At 47.4% G+C, this 25595-nt stretch overlaps 1 protein-coding gene across 3 annotated transcripts in view; it reads right to left on the bottom strand.

Annotated features, from left to right (window-relative positions):
* Positions 1-5200: 5200 nt before the first annotated feature.
* The window catches only part of Dpy19l3 (dpy-19-like 3 (C. elegans)), a 68961-nt gene continuing 48566 nt past the window's right edge, over positions 5201-25595 (bottom strand). For 2 of the 3 annotated variants that reach the window (NM_178704.3, XM_006539906.2), the window contains 4 exons: positions 23190-23272; positions 14983-15115; positions 12478-12636; positions 5201-10643 (listed from right to left, as the gene is read on the bottom strand). In NM_178704.3, the coding sequence (NP_848819.2) occupies positions 10482-10643; positions 12478-12636; positions 14983-15115; positions 23190-23272 (537 nt within the window). In that variant the 3' untranslated portion in view covers positions 5201-10481. The remainder of the gene's footprint in view (positions 10644-12477; positions 12637-14982; positions 15116-23189; positions 23273-25595) is intronic. The other variant, XR_001785529.2, reaches the window with a different exon arrangement.

The following is a 25595-nucleotide window of genomic DNA, read 5'->3' on the forward strand; positions in this document are numbered from 1 at the left end:
TCGCCCTCACGCTCTCTCTCTCTCTCTCTCTCTCTCTCACACACACACACAAACCTTAAAAATTTAAAACATCTTTAGTGGGCTGGACCCTCCCACCCACCTGACCAGTCATCAGTCATCGATCATGAAGATGCCCTCCACATCTGCCTCCAGGTCAATCTGACAGAGGCATTTTCTCACTTGAGGTTTCTTCTTTTTATCTAGGTTTGCATCAATTTGACAAAAGCCAACTGGCACAGCCACTCTGCCCTAGGGGTGGATGGGAAAATGGTTTCCTTTCCTTCTTTGAACAAGTTTTAAATGGCCGTCTTGACATCTTTGCTGACTTTGACATTTGGCAATCTTACAGGCCATCTCCAGTGCCTGCATTTTCTCAGCCTATGGGATGCGCATTCCTGGGCCTTCTCACGTCTTATAATTTTTTAAAAATAAATACATCCTGTCATTACTCCTGCCACCGTTGCATATTTAGAGCCTGTCGGCTTGAGCGACCGTATATTTTTAGTGGGATTTTCATATGCATGCAGTCCTTCGGAATGTACAACTCAGCCTGTTTGACAGGCAGCAGGAAGGGCGAGTTCGTTTGTCAGGCAACACGGTCCCTGTTCTCACTCTGTTGCTTTCTTTGGGAGAAACCCATTGGCCCCTCCCCCAATCTTTGTCAGATCATGAAAAATACTAGTACATTTTTGTAGCCACATTTGAGCAATCTTCCTTATTTTTCACAACTATTTCAAACTTTCACCATTTCTCATTTTTACTTTAAAAATTGTTTTGAGAGCTTCATACATGAGTACTATGTTCCCATCACACCTCCCACTTCTCTCCCTATCCAACTCCCTACTCCCTTGCAAATCCTTGGCTTCTATTATTGTTATTATTATTATTCCTAGTACATGTATTTGTAGACATATATCTGTACACACATGCACAAGTAAAAATAAAATAAGGCCATGCGTGGTGGCACACGCCTTTAATCCCAGCACTCAGGAAGCAGAGGCAGGCAGATTTCTGAGTTCAAGGCCACCCTGGTCTACAGAGTGAGTTCCAGGACAGCCAGGGCTACACAGAGAAACCTTGTCTCGAAAATAAATAAGTAAATAAGTAAATAAATAAATAAATAAAAAGTTTAAAAAATAAAACAGGAAGAAATCCATATTCCTGAGGACCTGGGCTTTGCTCCTGTCGTATCGTCACAGAGAGAATGTGGTTAGCTGTCTGCTCGTATCAGATCAAGGCAAAGAAGTCAACTACTAGAAATATGACATCAATACTTTGTGGAATCCAAGATGAACCATGGCTGAGACTCACACGTGGGTCCATAGCACAAGTTTCTTCTTCTTCTTGACTCATGGAAACTACAGTCTTTCATGAATAAAAATCGAATAAAGAATAAAAAATAAGAACGATTTATGTTTATGCATGTCTGTCTGCCATGTGTGTGCAGGTGCCAGATGAGGCCAGAAGAGGGCACCAGATCCCTGGAGCTGGAGAGACAGGCTGTTTGTGTGCTGGCCAATATCAGTGCTGAGAAGGTAACTCTGGTCCTCTGCAAAAAAGTGTGCACCTCTTAGCCAGGAGGCATCCCTGCAGGCCCTCAGCCCCACTGCTACATTTTAGTACTTGTTTCACTGCAGGGTACAGGCAACTTTGTCTTCATGGCATGCACGCACCAGCACAAGCTCGACTCCACAATTCCCAATGCTACTGGAGACTAATAGGGATTCTATAAGACACAGGGTTTTCTGTTGTAGTTGCTTTGTTTTTGTCTGCTTTTTTGTTTGTTTGTTTGTTTTTTGTTTTGTTTTTTAACTGCTGGGCCTGGAAACCAAGCTTTGTGTATGCTAAGCAAATGGAATGAGCCCACTGGAATTCTGAAACAAGGTCTCACTATGTTGTACAGGTTGGCTTGGACCAAAGTCTTCCTACCTCAGCCACCTCAGCGCTGGAATTACAGGTGAGCACGCCAGGGTTGACTCTGTTTCCAATTTCTGTTGCTTGTAGTTGGTAAGCATACCGGGTTTTTCCTTTTGTTTTATTTGTTTTTTGAGACATTGTCTCCCCATGTAGTCCTCGCTGACCTAGAGTTCATTATATATAGATCAGGCTAGCCCAGCACTCAGATCCACCTACCTCTGCTTCTGGTGGGATTCAAGGTGTGTGCCACCACAACCAACAGTCTTTGAATCTTGTGGTCTCTTAGTCTCACACTTATCGACACAGCAGCTTTAGAAAATCTTGATGCAGCATCCAAGGATGTACGCTCTGAAGAGCGAGGTCAGCATCACTAACTGGCTCAAGAAACCTGCCTTTCCTCCATGCTTTTGTTAACACTGGGGAAACATCCACCCACCTCAGTGTGGCATCTGTGGCCTTACCACCCTGTCTCTTTCCTGCCTCCTTATTCACAAGTCACTGGTACCAAACTCTTTCTTGTTCTGGGGGTTGATGATATCCGGCCCATCATCCCGGAAACTTCTTCCCTCATCTTGTCACTTGGTGGGTTTCAATTGTCACCTCAAATGTTTCCTGAAGCACCATCTCAGATGCAGAATCAGCTGGTCCCACAGCACTTCTGCTCTTTTAAGCATCTGGCTTTCCTACCGCTATTCTTACACAGTGTCCGACTCACTGCTATGATGCTAAGCTCAGCGAGAATACGGAATGTATTTGCACTGTTCACTGATGAGAACCCTAAACCTACTGGGCACAAACCTATCAGTTGAGCTGATACACACCTGGGGTCCTAGCACCTAGGAGGGTAAGGATGAAAGGTCATGAGTTCCAGACCAATGTGGGCTACGCAGAGACCCTGTGTCCAAAAAAACGGGGCAAAACAAAATGCTCTGGAAAAAAGAAAGAAGGAAGAGAAAGACCCATGGATGAATTTAATCAACTGGAACATCAGATTAAATGTTATCTGAAGGTCTGATAGTTTACATGTGCTCAAAATCTGTAAGGATTGGGCTAGGTTTTCTGTAACAGACTGAGTCCCCAAGCTGGTACTCTTCCTTAAAGGGCATGGTAATTGATTTTTAATATTTACAGTTCCTGGGATGGAATTGAGGGCACAAACAACCAGGGCAAGTGTTCTACCACTGCGATACACCCCAGCCCCTCACTGGGGGATTCTAGGCAGGGGCTCTACCACTGAGCCACGCCCCCAGCCCCACACTGGGGGCTTCTAGGCAGGGGCTCTACTGCTGAGCCACACCCCCAGGCCCTCACTGGGGACTGCTCACAAAGCAGACTACCATACACAGGGCTTCCCCAAAATGGGTGCACTGACCATTACCCCCAGTTCCCAAAATAATACCCTAGCCATGGAGGGAGGCCCAGTGTGAGATCAGGTGTTGGAAAAGGCGCACATCACTGAGCTCTAAATGAGCACAGCTTATGTAAATAATCTTAGTAGCAATAATAAGGGAGATAATTGTTCACAGGTGTCATTTCCTGGGAAAAAAAATCCACCTTTTCTACTGAGAGAAAATGCTAATAGTTTCATTCAATTTATGAGTCTTAATTAGCACACTTCTGTTCTAATTATTGTGCGGGGCCTGAAATCACTTTCCTGCACCCCTTCCCTCTCCCACACAGCCACACTCAATCAGCCACTTCTCTTCCTTTATGAATATGCACTTCTGGGCATGTGCACACATCTGCGCATGTCAATCACCCAGCACGAGTGAGGGCGGTCTGAAAGAAAGCTGTCAGTCTTGTCTCTATCAATGGCCTGTTCCCAGTTTTTTTTTCTCTTCCCCTTTCTCTTCTTGTACTTTAACACACAGACATAAATGTGTCTTGACTTTATTTTTAAGTTGTATTTATTTTTATTTTATATGTCTGTGCTTCACTTCTGTGCCTGGTGCCTTCAGAGAGGCTGTCGGATGCCTGGACCCCTGTGCGGGCGCGTGTGCTTGACTTAATGCGTGCTGTGACGGGGCTGCAAGCGTCCCAGCAGTCTCCTCCCATCTTGCTGTAGGAGTCCTGGGATTATAGACGCACACCAGTGCTCATGCCCTTTCTAGATTTGTGACTGTGTATCTGTGTGCATATATGCACTCCAACCCAGGTGTCCTCAGAGTCTAGAAGAGGAAGTTGGAGTGGTTGTGAGTTGCCTTATGGGTGCTGGAAATTAAGTTTGGGTCCTCTGTTGAGAACAGCCAGTGCTCTTAACCACTGAGCTGTCTCCCAGCCCCTGCATCTGGCCTTTTAGATGGGTTCTAGGGAATCAAAGCTGTGTCTTCATGCTCGTCTGGTAGTATTTTTACACACTGAGCCATCACATTGGCCACCATTTATATATATATATATATATACACACATATATATGTATATATATATATACACACACATATACATATACACACACACACTCCACACACTCACACACACACACTCCACACACTCACACATGCACGCACACATTCCACATACACACACACATTCCACACACACACACACTCCACACACTCACACATACATGCACACATTCCACACACTCACACACATATTACACACACACACACTCCACACACACATACACACATACTCCACACACTCACACACACACTCCACACACTCACACACACATACACACTCACACACACACACTCCACACACACACACACTCACACACACACATACACACTCACACACACTCACACACACACACACACACTCCACACACTCACACACACACTCCACACACTCACACACACACACAGTTAAGAGCTCTGGCTGTTTTTCCTGAGGAGCAGGGTTTGCTTCCCATCACCCACATGAATGCTCAATTCCAGGGGATCTGATCCCACTTCTACGGGCAACCACAGAGTATAAAAACACACATGTAGGCACAACCCCCTTACACATAAAATACATCTTTAAGAATGTTTTTATACAACTAGGTATGGTGCTACAGTCCCGTAGTCGCAGGTTTTGGAAGGCTGAAGCAGAAGAATCCCAAGTTTGAGGATAGCTTGGGCTACAAAGCCAGATATGGGGGAGGGGAGGGAGGAGAGGAGGGGAGGGGAGAGGACAGAGAGAGGGGAAGCAGACTGACGGATGGAGGGACGCAGGGAGAGGGAGGGGGAGAGAAAGAGAGCGAGCGCGAGAGAGCATGCGTAACAGAACAGGACTTATTAGCAGAGATCTCTACCTCCTCCAATTTGACCTTCAAAGCAACAGAGGACACCACAGATTATTGAAAAGAGCTTTATCTAGTATATAATCTCCACCTAATTCAGTACAACAAATTATAAATGCTCTTTGTAAGGTTTTCCCCAACAGATGCCACAAACAGGCAATGCCCCTACCTGATAACAGACCAGCTCTCTACCTCTCTGAGCCACCTGCCCAGCTTCCAGCTTAGATGTTAGAGGTGGGATGGGCACATAGATACTTGTATGAAGGAATTTAAGCTCACTCATCTTCATTTTAATCCCTCCAGTACCTAATAATTTTTCTGATCAAATTTTTATTTAAAAGTAAAGGACTTCCTTTTATTTTTCATTATTTGTCTGTATACGACGAAGGCATTGGGTGGGTCCCTTGGAGCCAGAGCTATAGGCAGTTGTGAGCTGACAGACGTGGGTGCTGAGACCCAAGCTATACAAGTGATATACACACTGAACCATCTCTGCAGACATGATCAAGTTAAATTTAAAAGCAATTTTGATGAGCAACCCACCTTGTAAAGCATTTGATTTCAATTTCTGCATAATTATCTCTTTTTCTGTCTGTCTGCTGAAGTGCTAGGAACACCAGGCAAACATTATACTCTCAAGCCACACCCTTGGCCCTTTTGTGGTTGGGGCTCTAAACTCACAATCAGCAGCAGAAGGTGCACCCAGACATCTGAGGTGGGCTACCACTGACTGGAGCTCGGTATCAGGAGTGGAAACACAAGGCAGTGGCCGGCCACCTGCGGGACTGCAGCAGGCGGCTCCCAAGAGGGCTGGAGACTCGAGGCTCCGTGGACTCAGAAGTGGAGTTAATTAAGAGCACTTCTGTTGTACTTGGAGGTTCTTCTGGGAACTCAGAAGCAGAGCCTCGAGCTTGTTCTATCCAGAGTCACAGCTGAACACTATTACCAACAGTCCCCAGGGCCCGCACTGCAGAAAGTGAGGGCTACAGGCACTGGCTCCTGCTTGCACAGTGTGGGGGCTGTGGCCAAGGGTGGATCTGTTTTCCTCCTGTGTGTTCAAAGACAAGGTCATAAGCTAGACTCCTCACCACAGCTAAAACGATCAAATGTTATTTGCTGAAAGATCTGGTTCCCGAGAGCGTCGGGAGCCATTTGTCTGCTTCTGGGAAAGTCGGCCTGCCAGGCAGAGTCAGGGCAGGTCGGCGTCTGCTGGCAGGTTTCCTGGCCTGGGAAGAGGGGCTGAACGTTCTGTTAAATTTATAGAAAGGAGCAGGGAGGCTTCCTGATGGGAACAAACCTAGCATATGACCTTGTTTCCCACCGCGCTGTAAAGCATAAAAAGACCAAGAACCGTAAACTCAAGTCTGACGTGGTAGTGATCTGCAGCCTTCCCAATTCTAACTCCTGTCTCTGAGTCTTCTTTCCGGCTTTCCCAGGATCATCCTCACTCCCTCCTCAGAGGACTGTTCCACTTCCCACCGGCAGGTGGCGCTCAAACAGGGACGCTCTGAGAGTTTGGGGATCAAGTGGTGGACACCCCAGAAAAAGCAAGTGCTCAGAAAAGGCGAATGTGCGGTGAGACTCTCTCAGGAGCAAAGACAGGATGGAGTAGATAAGGGCGCTCAGGAAAAGTAAAGGAACTCGAAAAAAGTGAAAACACAAGAAAAAAGAAACAAAAATGGGAAATGGAAACGGCCCTATGCTTTCTATACAAATGCTTAAGAAACTGCTCCACACTCGTGGGGCTAAAGAAGGGCAACGGCAACCACCTGACTTCTTAGCTTTTGTGGGGGGGGGGTTGTCCTTGGTTTCCTGAGGAAGGTACAGTAAATCTAGCTGTGGCTCCGTGTATCAGGTTATTTTGGGTTTGTACTAGAATCCACGTGTAAGACACTAAGGGACCATGCCCTCATTTGGTTCTGATTGGTAAATAAAGTTTCCGGCAGCCAATGGCTGGGCAGGATAGACAGAGGCGGGACCTTTAGGATTCCCGGGTGAGGGACTGAGGGAAAGGAAGGAGATCCGCAATGGCAGGAGAGGTGGGGGAGGGAAGCTGCCGTGCCTGAGAGGGTGCAGGGCAGAGAGCATAGCGGCCATCGGGGAGAGCGGCCCTATGAGGGTTGCCTTACAGCAGCAAAGATGGAATATAGGATTTAGTAAGAAATAACTTGGGAATATCAGAGGGAGGTGGATGAGCCATGTGGAGCTTAGGAAGTGGCCTAGTCATTGATCTGTTTTAGGCATTACCAAAACATAAAGGCTGTGCCTGTCTTTCATTTGGGAACCCAGAACATTTGGGGCAGGCATTGAGGAGGCACCGCCGCTGGGATCAAAAATGGGTTACAGGGAAGCAGCACCCATCCAGGATGCTCTGGCAAAGCCAAGGTGCCTGCTCTTGCAGTCTGGCCTCTGAATACTGAAGCAGTGTCTGAGCCACCATGCCCGGAGGAGGAGACGATGATAACGACTGAGCAGCTGGAAGAGGAAGCGGCTAAATATCATAGGGAGGAGAATTCTTTGCCACTTATTGCCTCTGAAGAACTCAAGATTCCTTTCAAGGACAAGTTAGTTACAGAGAAAATCCAACAGCTGCAAAATGCTTTTACTTTGCTGTCTGTGCAAGTGCAGAAATTACAGGCTTGCCAAGCTCAAGGGGAAATCTTGGGACCATCAGAGTGGATTCCTAAGCTGAGAGCCAGTAAAACCCCATGTGTCGAAGCTGGACTGGACCCTCCTTCTGAGGTGGAGTTGCAGCACTGGTGAGAAAGCCATCTGACCCTGAAAGAGGCTACCAGAAGAAGAGCTGATGTCCAGAGATTTCAGTCTATATTATCAGTTATAGAACAAGGTAATGGAGTCAGAGTTTATCAGCCTCTTCCGTTTAAACAGTTAAAGGAATTAAAAACTGCTTGTGCACAGTATGGGCACAGTCCCATTTACGCAGGCTACGCGTAAATGGTCCACCGAGGCCCTCCCTCCTGGGGATTGGTAACAACTGGCAAGGGTGTGCTTGTTTGCCGGAGTAGATTTTTTATTATGGAAATCAGAATTTGCTGAGCAGTGTCAAAACACTGCTGAGATCAATCAAGCACAGCCGATAGGTTTCAGATGCTAGCAGGAGAGGGGCGGGGTCAGGAGACTGCTCAGCAGTTACAGTTTGATGCAGCTGTTTATGCACAGGTTAATGTTGCAGCAGAGAAAGTCTGGGATACGCTACCTTCTACAGGGAGGCAGACTGAGGATTTATGTAAAGTTAGGCAGGGTCTAGAGGAGTAGTTTCAAGACTTTGTGGCCAGGTTGCTGCAGACAGTAAGCAGAGCTATGGGGAATACTGAAGCAGTATTTTATAAGATGGATAGAGTCTAATTATTTTAATCAACTATTTAAATAATTTTTTAAATATATAATTTATTTTTAAAGAAAAAAATTTGCTCTAACAATGTCCTGTACATATCACAGTGTCTCGGGGAGAGCGCCTGTGGGGAAGACTGGTTTTTGGCACTTCTCATCGTGGTTTGGCAGCAATGGTGCGGTGGAGACGGAGCACTAACTAGCATGGATGTTACCACAGTAAGGATGTGCATCCAAGTTTAAGTCCACGGCTCTTGGATCACAAGACACCAAACACCAAGTGATTAGATGAATGCACGCAGGAATGTTTAACATAAATGCAAACTCACCCACAAAGTAACCATCACCGGGCCCCAGTGCTCTGTGCCATCCCTGTGCTTGCTTTCCCTTAAGGGTAAGGCACTGGCCCAGAACGCTCCACCAGTGCGGGCAGCCGCAGCAGGCACTACAGCCTCATTAAGCCTTTAGCACTGGTGAACATGTTTCCTTGTGTTGTTAGCCCAAACTGCAGTGGTCTCCCACCCTATTTAGGGGTCCAGAGGAGGCAGGATTCCAAAGTTCTAAGGGCTTAATTTAATAACCTAGCTGTCGATGTCTTATTTGAGTGAGTTTTACATAAAACCCCCACACCCGATGAGACACTGGAACACAGTTTTGGATGCTACTTAAGCAGCAACCACACTGCGGCGCGGCCCGGCGGGGCTCTCCGGCCGGTGTGCTCGTGGGGATTTATTACACTAACGCGCGGGGAGAAAACATTTAAATCACTTCCAAATGGCAAGAGCGGGAGGGAAAAGTTAATTTCATTAGCTCTCTTGATTTAATTAAGTGGACAATGTGCCTGTATCAGCAGCTTTTACATGCCCCCACCATTAGAAATGAATTATAAAAGCAATTATCAAAAACTCCGAGCAGGTACACCACCTCTCTCTGCTGCGTGGTGGCACTTGGTCACCTTGTAGGGAGGGACACGATGTCTCCAGGGCTGAGAAGGAAGACTGGAGGCCAGAAGTCAAAGAGCATGAAATGCCACATAGAACTCTAGGAGTCATGGAACAGCATCTAAAACAGCCTCAGACTTTGCAAGTTTCTAGGCTCTGAAAAAATATAAAGGTTAAAAACACAAAAAGTTTACCAAGTTTTGCAAACCCAGTTAATTGAAATGAGTAAGAAGTGAAGCAAAACTATTTTACTTGCAGGAGAGATTAAAAAGCATGAAGGGATTCCCCTCAAAGACTTCTATTATAAGCCCTGACACACTTTGCTTTCTTGAGACAGGGTCTCTTTACATAGCCCTGGCTGGCCCAGAACTCACTATATAGACCAGGCTGGCCTCGACCTCGCAGAGATTCACCTGCCCCTGCCTTCAAGTGCTGGGATTAAAAGAGTGTGTCACCATGCCGGCCCAGTAGCACCCTGACTGCTGTGCCCAGAATCAAAACAAACACACACTCTAAATGTGTGTGACATCTTAGAGCATGAATGGAATATTTAAGGTTCAAAGACCTAAAATAATTTGTTTCTTCACACATGTGAAAGCATGGTAAACTGGAAATGTTATAAAATTTTAACAAGACAGGACAATAAACTGTTAAAAAGCCACCAAGCGGTCTCGGTGAAGAAATGTCAGTGACTGAACTGTGCGGCCTGTCAACTACACTCACTCACAGCTGGCTCAGGGTCACTGAAAATCACAAGTATTTCAGATCTCAAAGAGGCTCTCACTTCCCAGGCCACCCAGTGGGTCACACATAATTCCCTCAATGACAAAGTTCCTAGCCAGCCTTGGGCAGGCACACCTGTGAGGCTAAGAACACTCACAGAAAAGACAGAGACAGGACAGAAAAGGCTAACGTTAGCAGGAGGCATTTCCGATGATGGCGGGACATGCCTGCAGGCCGTCTGCCACCCCAGTATTCAAGTCCCACTCCTGACGCGAACTCCACCAGCTGTAGATGCACTGCAGTTTTAAGAACAGCTGTGGTTATTTGTTTCTGGACAGCTTGTAGACATGGAATGTCTTGTTCTGGAATACTCTAGTGAAGTGGGCTGCATAGGAGGGCAGGTTCCTTTTAATCTCTTCACAGAAGCGAGGGTGGTCTGCAGGTCTCAAGTCAGGGTCACTCTCTCCTGGCCCATCCATTTCCTGAAAACAAAACAAAACAGATACAATGTGAGTGGTGGTGGTGGGCCCCATCCATCTATCCATCCATCAATCCATCCATCCACTCACCCACCCATCCATCCATCTATCTATGTATCTACTGAACATCCTGGCTTTTGTTTATCGCTTTAATTTTAATACAGGGTCTCTCTATGTAGCCCTGAGTATCCTGGAACTCCATATATATGCCTGCCTCTGTGTTGAGTGCTGGGATTAAAGGCGTGCACCACTACATCCAGCCCATATTCTGGGTTTGAGGGACAGGGGACAGGACCTCACTATGTAGCCAGGTTGGCCTAGAACTCTTTTTTTTTTTTTGGTTTTTCGAGACAGGGTTTCTCTGTATATTCTCTGTATAGCCCTGGCTGTCCTGGAACTCACTTTGTAGACCAGGCTGGCCTCAAACTCAGAAATCCACCTGCCTCTGCCTCCTGAGTGCTGGAATTAAAAGCATCTGCCACCATGCCCGGCTGGCCTAGAACTCTTAATCCTCCAACTCTAGCTTCATGAATGCTGGTACTGAAAGCATCTGTCACCACACCCACTGCCAAAAAAGAATCAGTATCAACTCCATTCAGAGATCAGACAGAAGGTCCACCTTACTCCCCTCCTACAAAGAGCAAATCAAGGCTGGAAAGAACTGTGTCCTGGGATTTGCCACACTGTTCATGGCGGGACAGAACCAAAACTCAAGATCTTCCTGTGCCCTGGCTAGTCTTTTGTCAACTTGACAAAACTAGAATCATCTGAGAGAGAATGCTCTTTTGAGTGCCTGTAATCAAGTCGATGGGGCTCTCTGCTGGTTGATGTGGGAGGGACCAGGCTACTGTGGATGGTGCCACTCCTGGGCTGCTGGTCCTGGATGGTATAAAAACACAGGCTAAGTAAGCCATGGCGAGCATGCCAGTATGCAGTACTCTTTCACAGTTCCCTTTGGGACAGACTGCGAGCTGTGAGACGAAGCGCATCCTTCCTTCTCCAGGTTGCTTTCAATCACGGTGTTCGTCACAGCATTAAAAAGCTGACCGAGCCACCCAGTCCCTGGAAGCATATGACCTATCCCCTCCACAAACGTTAAACGCAAAGAACTACAACTGGAGAAAATTCTCCAGCTCAGAGGTTAAGTGAGGAAAGTGACACACAGCTCACAGGCCTGTGTCCTGCTCACCCCGAGTTCACGGCATGTACTGCTTATTGCTTTCCTTGGCGAAAACCTGACTCTAACTCAGCACCGCAGGCGTGCTTTCGGATTCAGGCTAGTCTCCACCGTCGGCTTTCACACCATCGGTTACACCATAGCCCGCAAGGGACAAAGACCCCGTTTAATGTGGGCTGGCTCAGCTCCAAGGGAGACACGGCTTGTTCTGCTGTGGAGGACAAGCTTAGCTCTCCTGAGGCTGTGTGTGGATGGGGGACAAGAGGAACAGGATGTGTGGGCCACGGGGCCTGGAAGAGGGTGGCCCACTGCCTGACACTTAGAGACGTGCCAACAGGATGCCCTGGAGCAGTGTGTTTACAGGCAGGTGTGTTGTATAGAGCAGAAAAAATATCCTTTACAAATAAACTTTATGCAGGGATGTATCATGCAAACCTGCCAAAGGCAGGGGCGCTCTACCTGAGTCAAACTGGGAATCCAGAGCTTTTCCACCCCCTAGCCCAGTCCCCGATGTCACTAAAGAGCAGGACCTCTACAAATGTCTGACTTGTAATGTCATTCACACATATGGTAGAAGGTGATGTCTATCACTTGGGATTCGTGCTGGGTTTTCTTCACCCTCTCTGAAAGCTCCACCAAATGAAGAGGCAACATGCTCACATGTCCGTTGGCCACATCCAGCAAGTCGCGCAGCCGGCAGCCCCTGTGGTGCCTGCGTTCGTAGCAGATGCTGTCCTCCAGGATCACGAAGTCAGTGCCAAAGGACCTCAGCAGTGCGTGCACTTCCTCTGGCGACCTCTTCGCATAGATCTGATAAACCTTCGAAATGAGATGAAAATGGAACAGTGCACACAGCCCTCAACTGCATGGGGGTCAAATCCCCTCTCTGCCCAGGCCACTCTCATCCTGCCAGTCAGTCTGGAGTTGGGGGGTATAGACATGTGGAGAATTGAACATATCTAGCTTAGATGCCAAAAGGACTTGGATTTAGCATGAGTCATCTTATAATTCTAAGAATTATTAAGCATGGCTGAGTCTACCAGACAAGCAAGCAGGCTGGTGGTTCCTTTTGGGCACGTGTACATCTATGATGGAGGCCTGGCTTCCCACAATGGCAAGTGGAAAGGGCTGCTGGCCTGGCTTAGAGCAGGCTCTGTTGCTTTCTGGCTGTTACACTGTATCCTTGAAAGCCCACAGGCTCAGCGTTCACCCTCCACCTCGACACTTCCCCTGGAGAATTTCAGGGAATCTGTAGGAGCAGCCTATCCCGGGGGCTTTAATGCCTGCTTCAAGTCCACCACAGTGCCACCTGAACCAACGCTTCTGGGAAACGTTAGCTTGGGGCCCAGCAGCAGGTCCTGATTCCTGATACTTGGCTGTGTGTGAGGGCCTAATGAAGGCTGAGGCACTCACAGGGACACGTGAGACGGGAGGGTGACCTGTTTTTATCACCTGCTGAGGACAGCAAGGTGGTCTTGGCTGAGGTGTTCTGAAGACTGAATCCTGACTGAAGGCCAGCACTGGTGACCTTGGGACCTCAGTTTTGGGGGCTTTATACCCGGTACCTCTGAGGGGCAGTGGCACAGAGCTGTCTGTAGCTCTGTAGGCTAAGTGGTGCTGGCTAACTCCTAATGGGACCTTCTGTCTTACCAATCATGGGTCTATCTGCTAACACCTCAGCCAGACAAAACCTTCTCAGCTCTTAAACTAACAACATAGGGAGCAGGGGCTAGCAAGAAGGCTCAGAGCACGCTGTTCTTGCACAGGACTAAAGTTCAGTTCCCAGGGTCCATGTTGGGTGGCTCACAACTGCCTGTAACTCTAGCTCCAGGGGATCTGATGCCTTTGGCCTTGTGAGCACCTGTACACATGTCTATAACCAGCAACCCTCCAAAGTACCCCATTTACACATAATTAAAAATTAGGTTAAAAAGTAGTGGTTAGTATGGGCACATTAGGATAGGGTCATAATCCCAGCACTCAGAAGGCTGAGGCAGTAGGATCACAAGTTTGAGGCTAGCCTGGGCTACAAAGTGAGACCCTGTATCACCCCCTGCGCCCCCCCGACCAGTACTGAATCCTCATTCTTGAGGACTAGGGATAGCAGGCACCTTCCTGCACCACGGCCCAGCATGCAAACTGAAATGACCTGTTCAGAAGGTGCCTAGATAAAACCTATCTAAGACTCGATATATCAGTAGACACTGTACAGAAAGGATAAATATACAGGTTTACACACTTGACCACTCTATGCGTGACAGAAGTGGCCTAAAGGACTGAATAGAACCCAGCACACACAACAGAAAGTATTTGTAGCTTTCAAAATGGTCATGAGGGGGTTGGGGGGGTGTGGCTCACTAGCCTTGCTTGTTTTCATCTGAGGTCCAGCTATAGACAGTGCGACTGCACTAGTATAGTTAGCTCCTGAATATAGTGTCAAGGAAAAGGAAGGTGGACTATGGTAGTTCTTTGTAAGAAGACTAAGAATATGGGGCTGGGGAGATAGCTCAGTGGTAAGCGCACGTTCTTCCTATTTTTGTAATTCAAGATCCCACGTTCAGTTCCCAGCACTACATCAGGAGGCTCATGACCACTTCTAACCTCACCTTCAGTGGGGAGCTGATGCTCTCTTCTGGCCTCTGTGGGCACCACGATCAAGGGCACATATGCACACGCAGACACACACAGACAGACAAACATGCTATTTGCCTCCTGAGAGGCACAGGGGAGTTAGGATACAGGGATGGGGTGAACATGTATCAGGCCTTTCCCTTCTGTATGCTCAGAACTATGTGACTGTATTATCTATTTGAACAAAGAGCAACAGCAAACATCCCAACATCACCCTGCCTTACCAGAAATGGCCCAGAGCTGATTCATGAAACACGATCAGTATGTCTCCATTTCCGACCCTTTCCTTCCCAAACCCCAAGCTCCAAGGGCTTTGGCTTAAACACTCCCACCCACCACTGCAGGATGTTTATCCTCTCAGCCCTTTCCCTACCTAAGAGGAGCATGTGCTTGCACCTAGCTCTTAAAAGGCAGAATCAGGATTCGACAGCCCCATGCCCTTATGCTCTGGCCTCTTCTCCTGGCACGGGAGACCTGCCCTCTGCCCTTGCTGGCAGTACAGGGCATGTGAGCACAGGCAAAGGTGGGCCTTACCGCCTGGGTCCGCTCTCTCAGACTTTTATCTTCATAGTGTGGGTGGTTGGTTAGGGTCCGTCCTGTGCACAGCTTGACTCCAGCCAGCAACTGCATGCTTCCAGCGAACACAGCCTTCCTTGGTGTGTTAGAGCTACAAAGTTTCAGAGTGTGAATTAACCCAACACTAAGATTTCTAAGTAGACATCTCTCCCCTCAGAATCACTCAGCTCTGAGGGGGCGACTGAAGAGTTAGGGGGGCCACACGGATGAGCAGAACTGACTTACATCCAAGGAGTTTTATGCGCACTTTAATTATTTATTTGACACATTCTCATGGTACGTGTAGCCCAGGCTTGCCTCAAACTCGAGATCTTCCTGCCTCAGCTTCAGCCTGCTTCCTATCTGTTCTCTGTTCACTAGGACTGAGGCTGGGGGGCATCCAGCTCTCCAATGAGAAGGGTTGGCCTTTAAGATGGACTGTTGCAGGAAGCAGGCAGCCTAGCATCTCTGTGCCATCTTCTGATTCTGATGCTGCTGCTGCCCAGAGAGGTGGAGTCTAACAAAGATCTCAGAGGCTGTAGCAGCTGTTGTGGCTGAGAGTAAAGGCGAGGAAGGAGAAGTGTCTGGGAGGTGGCTCAGTGTTAGAGGACACTGGCTGTTCTCGTGGGGGACTCAGGTTCAGTTCCCGGCACCCACTCAGCATCTCACAACCGACATTCCAGAGGGGAGGATTGCTCAAGTAATGCCTGCATACGATACATATATGCGTACCATGCATACATGCATACATGCACACACACGAACATACATGCAGAAACTCATACGCAAAAAAGTAAAAAAAATAAGATAAGCGAGGAGCCAGGAAAATGCAGTTGATCACGACTCAATTTCATGGGGTTAAAACAGCAAAACTATAAAAACAGTAAAACTGAGTATGACTTTAAATGATATTTAAAGGAGGAAGCCCTGACATGATTAACACGGAAGAAGCTTCCGAAGAGCAGTCCGTTACTAAGAGAGGACGCACGCTTCTTCCGACACAGAGACACTCTTCTGTCTCCTCAGACACAACACACAAAGCCAAGGCCTACGTGACATCATCCCATGAACTTATTTCCCATGGAGCACCAAGCTCTCTCGTGGGCTGTGACGGAGAACGCAGGCTGGGAGAACACAGGAAGACACCGCGTGGAAGCTATGTCCTTCCCTCAGCCTTCAAGAGAAAGCATCTTTTCTTCTTCTTTTAAATTTCCACACTAAGTCTTGCCATATAGCCCAGGCTAGCCTCAAACTCAGCATCCTGTTGTTTCAGCTTCTTGGGCAATGGGCTGACCGATGTGTTAGTCAAATGAAGAGCCTTAGTAGCTGGCTTACGTCCCCTCTATCTGGGGGAACGTTGGGTGCTGTTATTGGGGACTCCAGGCCTCTGCCCCAAAGGGGGATTTTCCAGCTGCTCACTAGGAACATCCCAAGGCACGTTTATTTTTGAGTTAAGAAACAGCGTGTGTTTCTCTCTCTCTCTCTCTCTGTGTGTGTGTGTGTGTGTGTGTGTGTGTGTGTGTGTGTGTGTGTAGGGGTGTATGTGTGTGTATGGGGTTCTGGTATGGCTGCACACACTCCTTTAATCCCAGCACTCTGGGGACAGGTAGGCAGGTGGCTCTCTGTGAGTTCGAGGCCAGCCTGGTTCAAATAGCCAGTTCCTGGCCAGCCATCACTACATAGGAAGGCCTTGTCTCAAAAACCACCACCAACAAAAAACCTAAGCAGAGAAAATATAAGAGGCTTTGCTGATTTGAGCTAAAATGGTGGAGGTAATCATGAAGGCTATTTGAAATATAAAAAGAAAGCCGGAGCAGGCTGCTCTGCTGGTGAGGCTCAGGGGACGCCTCTTCACATTCCTATCTGTATTCCAACTTAACGCTAAGAATACAGCTTGGATGCAGGCCAGCAAAGGCCTATGGGTGTCGGGGGGCAAGACACACCGGGCTTCGAGTGATGACACTTAGAGCTAAGTTACTTTTAGAAAATTCGAGGTTTCTCTGTAACGATGACATCCATCTACTACTGCGTTCCAATAAGGCTTCTCGGGCGAGGGAGCAAAGCGGATGGAATTACAATGAGTGAAGAAGGACTGACAGACATGTCTGCACCCTCCCTCGCCCTCACTGAAGTCTAAAATCTGCACTCTGACAGAGACAAAGTTAAGCATGGGCTTGGCTGGCCCGATGGGCTTGTCAGTTCTCTAACAAGCAGATTCGGGAGCACGGAACAGACAGACGTTTGGGGGAACACAGAACAGACATTTGCGATGTCCCCCTGCAATTTGCAGGGACGTCTGACACTGGTCCCGCATGGTCAGAGGAGCGGGAGGGCTATGAAGGAATGGGAGGGTTTAAATATAGGCATGCGTAGGTAGAGAATTCCTTAGGGCAAGAACTTAGGGAAATTCAGTTTTCTTCAATTAATGTTTACTTAACACTAATCCTGGACCGGGTCTATCTTCCTAGCCTACATTTAGAGTCTAAATTATAGCTAAAGTCTAAATTTTAGACCGTATCACCATTGCTAAAAGGAATACATATGAATGAAAGGCCGGTCTTCAGTCCCCTTGGATCCTCTCAATGTTATAAACCACGCCAATTAGCCCATAACGACTGTCTTCTGCATGACATAGGTTTAGAATACACTGAAAAAGGAGCCTGGTTTCCATGTATGGTGGAGCAGGAGGTAGAGGCAGCTCCAGTTTCATTTAGTCTTGAACTGCCAAGCTTCAACAGGTAAATTACAGCTGAACAAGTGGGCAAACTTCAAAAGGGAGAACTTCAAAAATTTATAAAATTATGAAGATAGGAGAAAGGCTCATTAAATAGAAAAGGTTTGGGCAGGGGGCTAGAGTGGTTAAGAGCACTGACTGCTTTTCCAGGGGACTCTGGTTCAAGTCCCAGCAACCACATGGGAGTACACATCTGTAACTACAGTTCTGGGATCTGATGCCCTCTTCTGGCTTCTGAAGGCACTGCACACATATGGTATGGTGCACATATGTATAGGCAGGCAAAGACTCATAAACATTTAATAAGTAAGAGGTGCACTTAACACTAATCCTGGACCAAACTTAAAAGTCTGGACTTAGAGAACATCATCTTTAAAACATACAACAATTCTTTCTACTCTGATTCAGAGCAAAAGAAATTCAGCGTGTGCTTTTCAGTTGTGCTGAGACCATTCTCAACACGGCAGGCTCTTTGACTGCAAAGAGGGTCCTTCTAGCGAAAACCTCCTAAAGGCAAAGAAATAAAAGGCCATCTCTCAAAATACTACCATCTGCAGATCTCCATCGGTTGCATAAGAGGATTTCTAGGCTACATTTATTCCAGGATAGACTGGCACAAAGCATGCATAGCCTGGCCGGGCTGCTGCTACTGTCAGCCTTGCTGAAGCAAATGGACTTTCTAGTCTCATGCAAAGCCTTTAAGGCACCACCTGGCTTTGGCTGAGAGGGGCACAAACAGGCAGGACTCAGGAGTGTGATCTCTGCAGCCAGGAAAGTGTTGGTAGGTAAGGCACACGGCAGTCAAACACACGCTGGGCGGCAGACAGCCAGGTGCTCTAGTTGGGCTCCAAGCGAGCAGAGATGGCAGCCCCCCAGCTCTCAAAAGGGCCCTGGGAGGCTGCTGGGGTGGCATATCCGGGGACCTGGCCTCCACAAAAGGTCCTTGTGAGCTAACAGGTTTTTATATAAATGTAGGTAATTAAAATCTCCTGACTGCTATGACACAAAGCCAGGGCTACAGAGAAAGACCCCGTCTGGAAGGAAGGGAGGGAAGGGAAAAAAAGACAAGAAGACAAGACCCGCTTGCTTGTCTGAGACGAGGTCTCATACATCCCTGGCTGACCTCCAACTCGCTGTGTGGCTGAGGATGACCTTGGGCAGTCGCTGTTCCTGGTTCCACTTCCAAGAATACAGGCTTGTATCTTGTAAGTGGCTCAGGCTGGCCTTGATCTCACTTTGCAGCTTTGAATGTTGATCTTCCTTGACTCTGTCTTCCAAGTAGTTGCAGGCCTGGTTTCTAAATGTCATTGTCCATTCCATTAGGAAACTAAATTGCAAACACGTCACGGGCACACCCACCCGTCAGGCTCCTACAAACCGTGAGGTTGAGCGAAGAGCACGGGGTACTCAGCAGAGCCGGCACGGGGGGCCCCACCTGCCGCTGTGAGGGGGCAGGTGCCAGTGTTCACGCGTGTACCCTGGTGTCCCGGGTGTGCACTGTGGTGTGCTACGGGTTTCATGTAGAAGCAGTTGAGCTGTACCAGCAAGCATATAGTGTCTGCTGTGAAAAGGCTCTGTAACCTAAAGGCTCTCAGTGTTTCCGTAGGACCCAGGCTCCTTCCCAGAGCACTACGGTGAAGGAGGTCCCTGCGGGTCTCTCTCTATCCTGTAGAACATCACAGCTGAGCTCCCTGGAAAGGTGAGACATTCACTAACTCCTACCAAGGCGATGACAGCTTTCAGTGTGTCTGACCTCAGTCCGCCTAGGAAGGCCAGGGCAGGTATGTGGCTCCCAGAGCCACATATGGGATGAGGGTGGTGACTGATGAATGAGCCTCCTCTCCACATTTTGTAACAGAGACTTCTTACTCTAGCATGGAAGACCACTAGATGTGTCCCCTGGACCAGGAGTCTCCCTTGCCTTGCCTAGCCAACACCATCGAGACTGCACTGACCCAGGCCAGTATCCAAGGACAGATCAGTCAGCATGGTAAGGGTGCAGGGGCCCCACCCCTCAGTGACTGTGCTGAGGCCCAGCTGCAGTCTTTTCTCCCAGCAGCACGCATACCCTGTGACCAACCTCCACTGCGGAGCCAAAGCAGACACGAGAAGTCAGAGGTTAAGAGAATATTTAAGTGGGATACGGTGGCACAGGCCTGTTAAGTCTGGCTTCCCAGAAGGCTGAGGTAAGAGGCGCCAAGTTCAAAGCCTGCTTGGGCTATACAGAGTGAGTTCAAGACCAGCCTATGCAACTGAGTGAGACACTTCGTCAAAATAAAAAGTAAAAGAGAGGTCTGGGGCCAGCACTCAGTAGTTCAGTGACGTTTGCCTAGTGTTCATGAAGACCTAGGCTCAACCTCTAGTACTAAAAAAGTAAGAATATTAAATGTATTCCCTGACAGAGAGACTCAAGCCTGCCGACCGCAACTGATTTGAATGTTGATTTAAACAAACATATTTTGTGTCTAAATAGACCCTACTTTGGCATACATTCATCATCACTTAAGCTTAATTTACAAACATGCCAAGCAGCTATTTTTACAAAAAAAAAAAATCGCTTTGATTTGAGCAATTTTAAGGGAAAACAGGCAAGATTAGATGACAATGGAACCAATATTTTTAGAACAATATGAATCTTTCAGTTGCTGAGAAATTAAAAAAAAGAAAGTAGTAGTAGAAGAAGAAGGCCAACCAGCTAACAAGTTAAAAGAGCATGCCAATAAAGAGGCTGCCCTGGGAGAAGCACTGTTAGCTGCCAGGGCTCTACCAAGGCCAGTCCCCAGCAGGGAGGAACAGCCCGATGCTGCCTTCTCTATACCTGCATATCATCCCACCCATACTTTTGCAGAGCCAGAAATATTGCTTTACATAGGTTTTTGAGAGAAAAACTACAAAATACATGTTGAGTCTGAGAGAGTCATAGAGAAACCTGGGTTCCACTGTAATCGTCTGGACTATAGTGACTTCTGTAAGTCAGGGAATATAGGGAAAGACGCTAAGGACGGTAGGCCGGGGAGGGGGCGAGGGGGGGAGGGGCTGGAGATGGCTCAGTGGCTAAGAGCATTGCTGCTCTTCCAGAGGACCTGAGCATACTTCCTAGCACATAAGTTGGGCGGCTCACAATACCCTATAACTTTAGCTCCAGGGGATCCAACACCCTTTTCTAGATTCTGTAGGCACCCCCTCCACATACACAAGCACACATCCCCACATGCATTTAACAAAGACAAAATTAATCTTTAAAAAATATAGACTGAAAGGGTCAGCCTTGCTTTCAGATGCACCTGTTGTAAATATCTAATTGATTAGCTAGTACAAAAGTAATTAGCTTTTCTTTATATGAATAAATAACCTTTTCCTATTTACAATAAATACTGAAAGCATTGTTTACTCCAATATTACCTATCATGACTAAAGTTAATAAATAAAGATGGAGTGCTGTTCCCCACTAGAAACATGTCAAAAATTATACTGGTGTCCAGTCAAATCCAGTCTGACACTGAGACAAAACCACACAGACATTTGGGTCTCTATACAACCCATGCATGGTCCTTTGTAGACCAAAGCTGCTAAGCTGCCAAGCTGACCGGCGCTGGCCAGGAAGCACGGGCATGGCAGGTACCCTCCAGGCTGCTGCTAAAACCCTAAGTGGTGGAGACAGCAGATGACGCCTTCGAGGCTCACCTGTGCTGTGCAGGTGACTGTCCCCTGCGGCACACAGGTGACTTGTGCCTATGAAGCAGGAGAGCCTGCTCTACAGAGCAGGGCGTGCCACTCAGGTAGATAAGTTGGTTTAGTTGCAGTCCCTGAACAAAGCTTTGAAGCACAGCACTGAGGCTATGCTTCAAATCCATCCTGAGGCTTGAATCCATCCTGAGGCTGGAGGCTGAGGCAAAGCAACCAAGGCTGGGCAAAAGAAGAAAGAAGGAAAGCAAAAAACAAACAAACACACCCAAACCAAAAGGGGGCAGGGGGAATCCAAAACGCAAAAACCACACACCACTACCACCACCAAAACCAAACCTGAAACCAAGAACAACATCACATTCAGCAGGGCATTCTGATAAGAACGACATCACATTCAGCAGGGCATTCTGATAAGAACAACATCACACCAGGGTATTCTGATGCTGTTTCGCTTGTGAAAATCTGTTCTATGGGCTTCAGAGATGACTCAGTGGTGAAGAGCACCTGTTCTCTCAGAGGACCTGGGTTCAATTCTGCACACTCACATGACCACTCACAACCATCTAGGGTACTAAGGGCCCCCGACAAACATGCAGACAAAACATCCATACATATAAAAATATAATTAAAACTATCTTAAAAAGAAAAATGCCTTACTTTCTAATTAGTTAATAATTAATTTTTTAAAAAATTGAGACAGGGTCTTTCTGTAGATGAAGCTGGCCTTGAATTCACAGACATCCACCTGCCTCTACCTTCCAAATGCAGGGATTAAAGGTGTGTACTCCTATGTCAAGTTAAGAAAAATGTTTTCAATAGAATAAGATGAAATGTTCTCTGTGAGATGAGTTTGATGAAGCCTGCAGTGAGCTATGATTCTGAAACGGACATATTCACGTGTTCGTGAATATTAACATCAAATATGAACACGATTCAGATGAAAATAATAAAGATAAAGTCAGCAAAAAGTAGAAACGTGAGTGACTTTTAAACTTTTGTTTTGTTTTGTTTTGTTTTTTGAGACAGGGTTTCTCTGTATAGCTCTGGCTGTCCTGGAACTCACTCTGTAGACCAGGCTGGCCTCGAACTCAGAAATCCGCCTGCCTCTGCCTTCCGAGTGCTGGGATTAAAGGGGACTTTCAAACTTTTAAATATGTGTATGCATCCCTGGGAGTGGGGGTGGGGGTGGGGAGCGTGTGCATGTGAATGCAGTTGCATGGGGAGGCGAGGCCAGCAACTGCTGCATGCCCTGAAACTAGAATTACAGGTGGCTGCAAGCCTCCAGGTGTGGGCGCTAGGCCCTGAGCTCGGGTCCTTGGCAAGAGCAGTGCATGCTGGCAACTGCTAAGTCTCATGGGGAAATAAAACCTGACTCTCGCTTCTGCTGCTTTGGGGAGTTTATTTTCTGATCCCATTTTCCACTTCAAACGAGTGTTTCTTTCCTTCAGGGAAGGCAGCTGCAGAGAATCCTTTAAAGTCGAGGTCTTACTATGTGGCCTAGGCTGGCCTTGAACTCGTGGCCTCTGCCTCTGCCTCTGTCTGGGTGTGCTGGGGTGATAAGTGTGCGCTGCTGCGCCCAGTTACAACAGTTCTTGAGAGGAAGAGTTCCTTTCAAATTCATAGTTTTAAAGAAAAGTTTGATTGAGGAGGATGTTTCTTAAATATGAGAAAATAAACAAACTTGCCTCTCAAACAAATGAGAGCTACCGTTGGCTTTAGAAGGACATTCAAAGTTTCAAAGTTCAGAAGGAAAAGTGCCCCTTACTTAATCCAGGTCATCAGCTCCACTGTATCCGGGTCGTAGAATTCTTTCAGCTCCGAGAGTTCATCCATCACTCCTGGCCAGGACTGAAAGGAAAAACCAGACAAGACCAAACGCACCCGTGTAGCTGTCGCTAAGGTTAAGTAACAGAGGACGAGAAACTGTGCATGATATACTCAGGAGGCACACAAACGGCAGCTGCAGCCCTGGATGGCTTTACCTCTGAGCCAGTCTGCACAGGTGAGCGCGAGGCCCGAGAACGTCCAGGTACTCCCGAAGCTAGCTCGTACAGACAGGCTTTTATGTGATGGTGTGAATGTAAAGTAAGACTGTATGTATGCAACAACAGCAACACCTACTCCTGGTGGGTCTGGAGAGATGGCTCAGTGGCTGCTCTTGTAAGGGGGAAGGACCTGGGTTCAGTTCCCAGGACCCACAATGTTCAGCTCCCAGGACCCATCAGGCCGACCGTAATTCAGTGATGTGCCGCTGTCCTCTTCTGGCCTCTGCGGGTGTTGCATGCATGTGGAGTGCAGACTTACAGGCACTCGCACACATGGATCAAGGCTTTCAATACAGGGGTATTATCCAAGGGTATCACAAGACAGATGGTGCAGCTGGGAGCATCACCATCAGATCTGCTGGTGGCTGACTAAGTAGCAGAGCTGTGCCTCGGGACTTGCTTCTATATGCTTCTCCCTGCACTGTCATGACTATTCTGGGCAAATGGCTTGGTACATGTTAATAGATATTCTGTCACGATAGGAAAGGATGGCTGGAAATCAGACTCCAGGAGCATCGAATGTATTAGGCTTTATTATTTCGGCCATTGGTCAGCTCATGTCACTTAAGGTTATACCGACTGAGTATAAAACAAACATTCCCATCCCACCTGTCATCTAACGCAAATTCTAGTTCATTAACCAATTAAATCTTAGCTCTTCTTGAATGATGGTGGATCAGGCACCACTTCCTCCATTAATTCTTATTTTGAGACAGATAATTACTTTGTAGCCCAGGTTAGCCTCAAACTCCTGGCTTACTCTACTAAATACTTTGGGAATTAAATCTGTGGTGCCTGTCACCTGATCATCAACAAGATATAACACTTTATTTAATATAATGTTCCAATTATTTTGGGCATTGGATAATTTCCTAATGTTAAAGTTGCAGATCCTGTGAGAAACTCCTTAAATGATGTGAAAATAAGAACTAAATGTCACTTTTTAACAGGATGCAATAGATTAGCTGGGATTTCAACAATCCAATAAGCTAATCAAAACCAGAGTAATGCTTCTAATCTCTGGCTCTGAGGAGCCTAGCACACGCCTTCCCCTTTGAACAGGATTATCCTAGAGAAAAGAACATGGTCCACACTGTAACTGCCAGTAAAACTTAAGTCAGGCTTTGAATAAATACTCATGCCACTTGCAGAAAGTCTTCATGGCTGGCCCAGATGGAAAACAGCTTGAGTGTCAGGGGAAACTCCTCATGTCTACATTGTTCATATTCTTTCTGGTCTGAGACTTTACAATTCTTTCTTTAAAAGACAAAGCCTCACTCACTCCCTCTGTAGCCCAGGCTGTCCTGAAACTCACTCTGTAGCCCAGGCTGTCCTGAAACTCACTCTGTAGCCCAGGCTGTCCTGGAACTCACTCTGTAGCCCAGGCTGTCCTGGAACTCACTCTGTAGCCCAGGCTGTCCTGGAACTCACTCTGTAGCCCAGGCTGTCCTGGAACTCACTCTGTAGCCCAGGCTGGCTGCTAAACTAAGAGATGCTCTGCCTATGCCTCCTAATGCTGGGATAAAGCAAGAGCCACCATGCTTGGTTTTACTTTGAAGATTTTGAGTTGAAGTTGCTAGAGGATTTCATGCAGTATCAGTAGAGGAATCAGGCCACCTGCCCAACGCCTTGCCACACCCCAGGACCACCGCTGGCAGCAGTGAGTTGGGTTTTCCTAGTGCTTTCCCTGATCCCCTACAGCAGTGGTCCTTAGAGCTGCGGGGACTGTTCTCAGCGGGCAGAATGTATGTAACGTGCTGGAAATGACAGGCTGCCACGGGGCGCAGCGGTCAGCATCAAGGAGTTTGAAGGTAGGTACTTTGCTACTCAATCTGCCTGGCAGGCCAGCAGCCTGGGACATGGTTATCCGGGAAAAAGTCCTAGGAAGCACAACAGGCTTTGCAAACTTGATGCCTCCGCATCATTGCATGGCTGAAACATGGGCTTCTGACTCAGGAGGTCTGGGGCAACCCACACCTTGCGGTTCCTAATTCACAGGCGCTACTGCTGCTGCCTTCACCAAGGTTAAGAGCCAAAGCCCTAGATCATGCTTTATTTGTTCTCCGAGCCTTCCTAAATCTTATCCCCAAGTCCTTAAACAGCTTTACAAAAGAAATTCAACAGGT

Source organism: Mus musculus, chromosome 7, assembly GCF_000001635.26.
Source record: "Mus musculus strain C57BL/6J chromosome 7, GRCm38.p6 C57BL/6J".
NCBI classification, from domain to species: domain Eukaryota; kingdom Metazoa; phylum Chordata; class Mammalia; order Rodentia; family Muridae; genus Mus; species Mus musculus.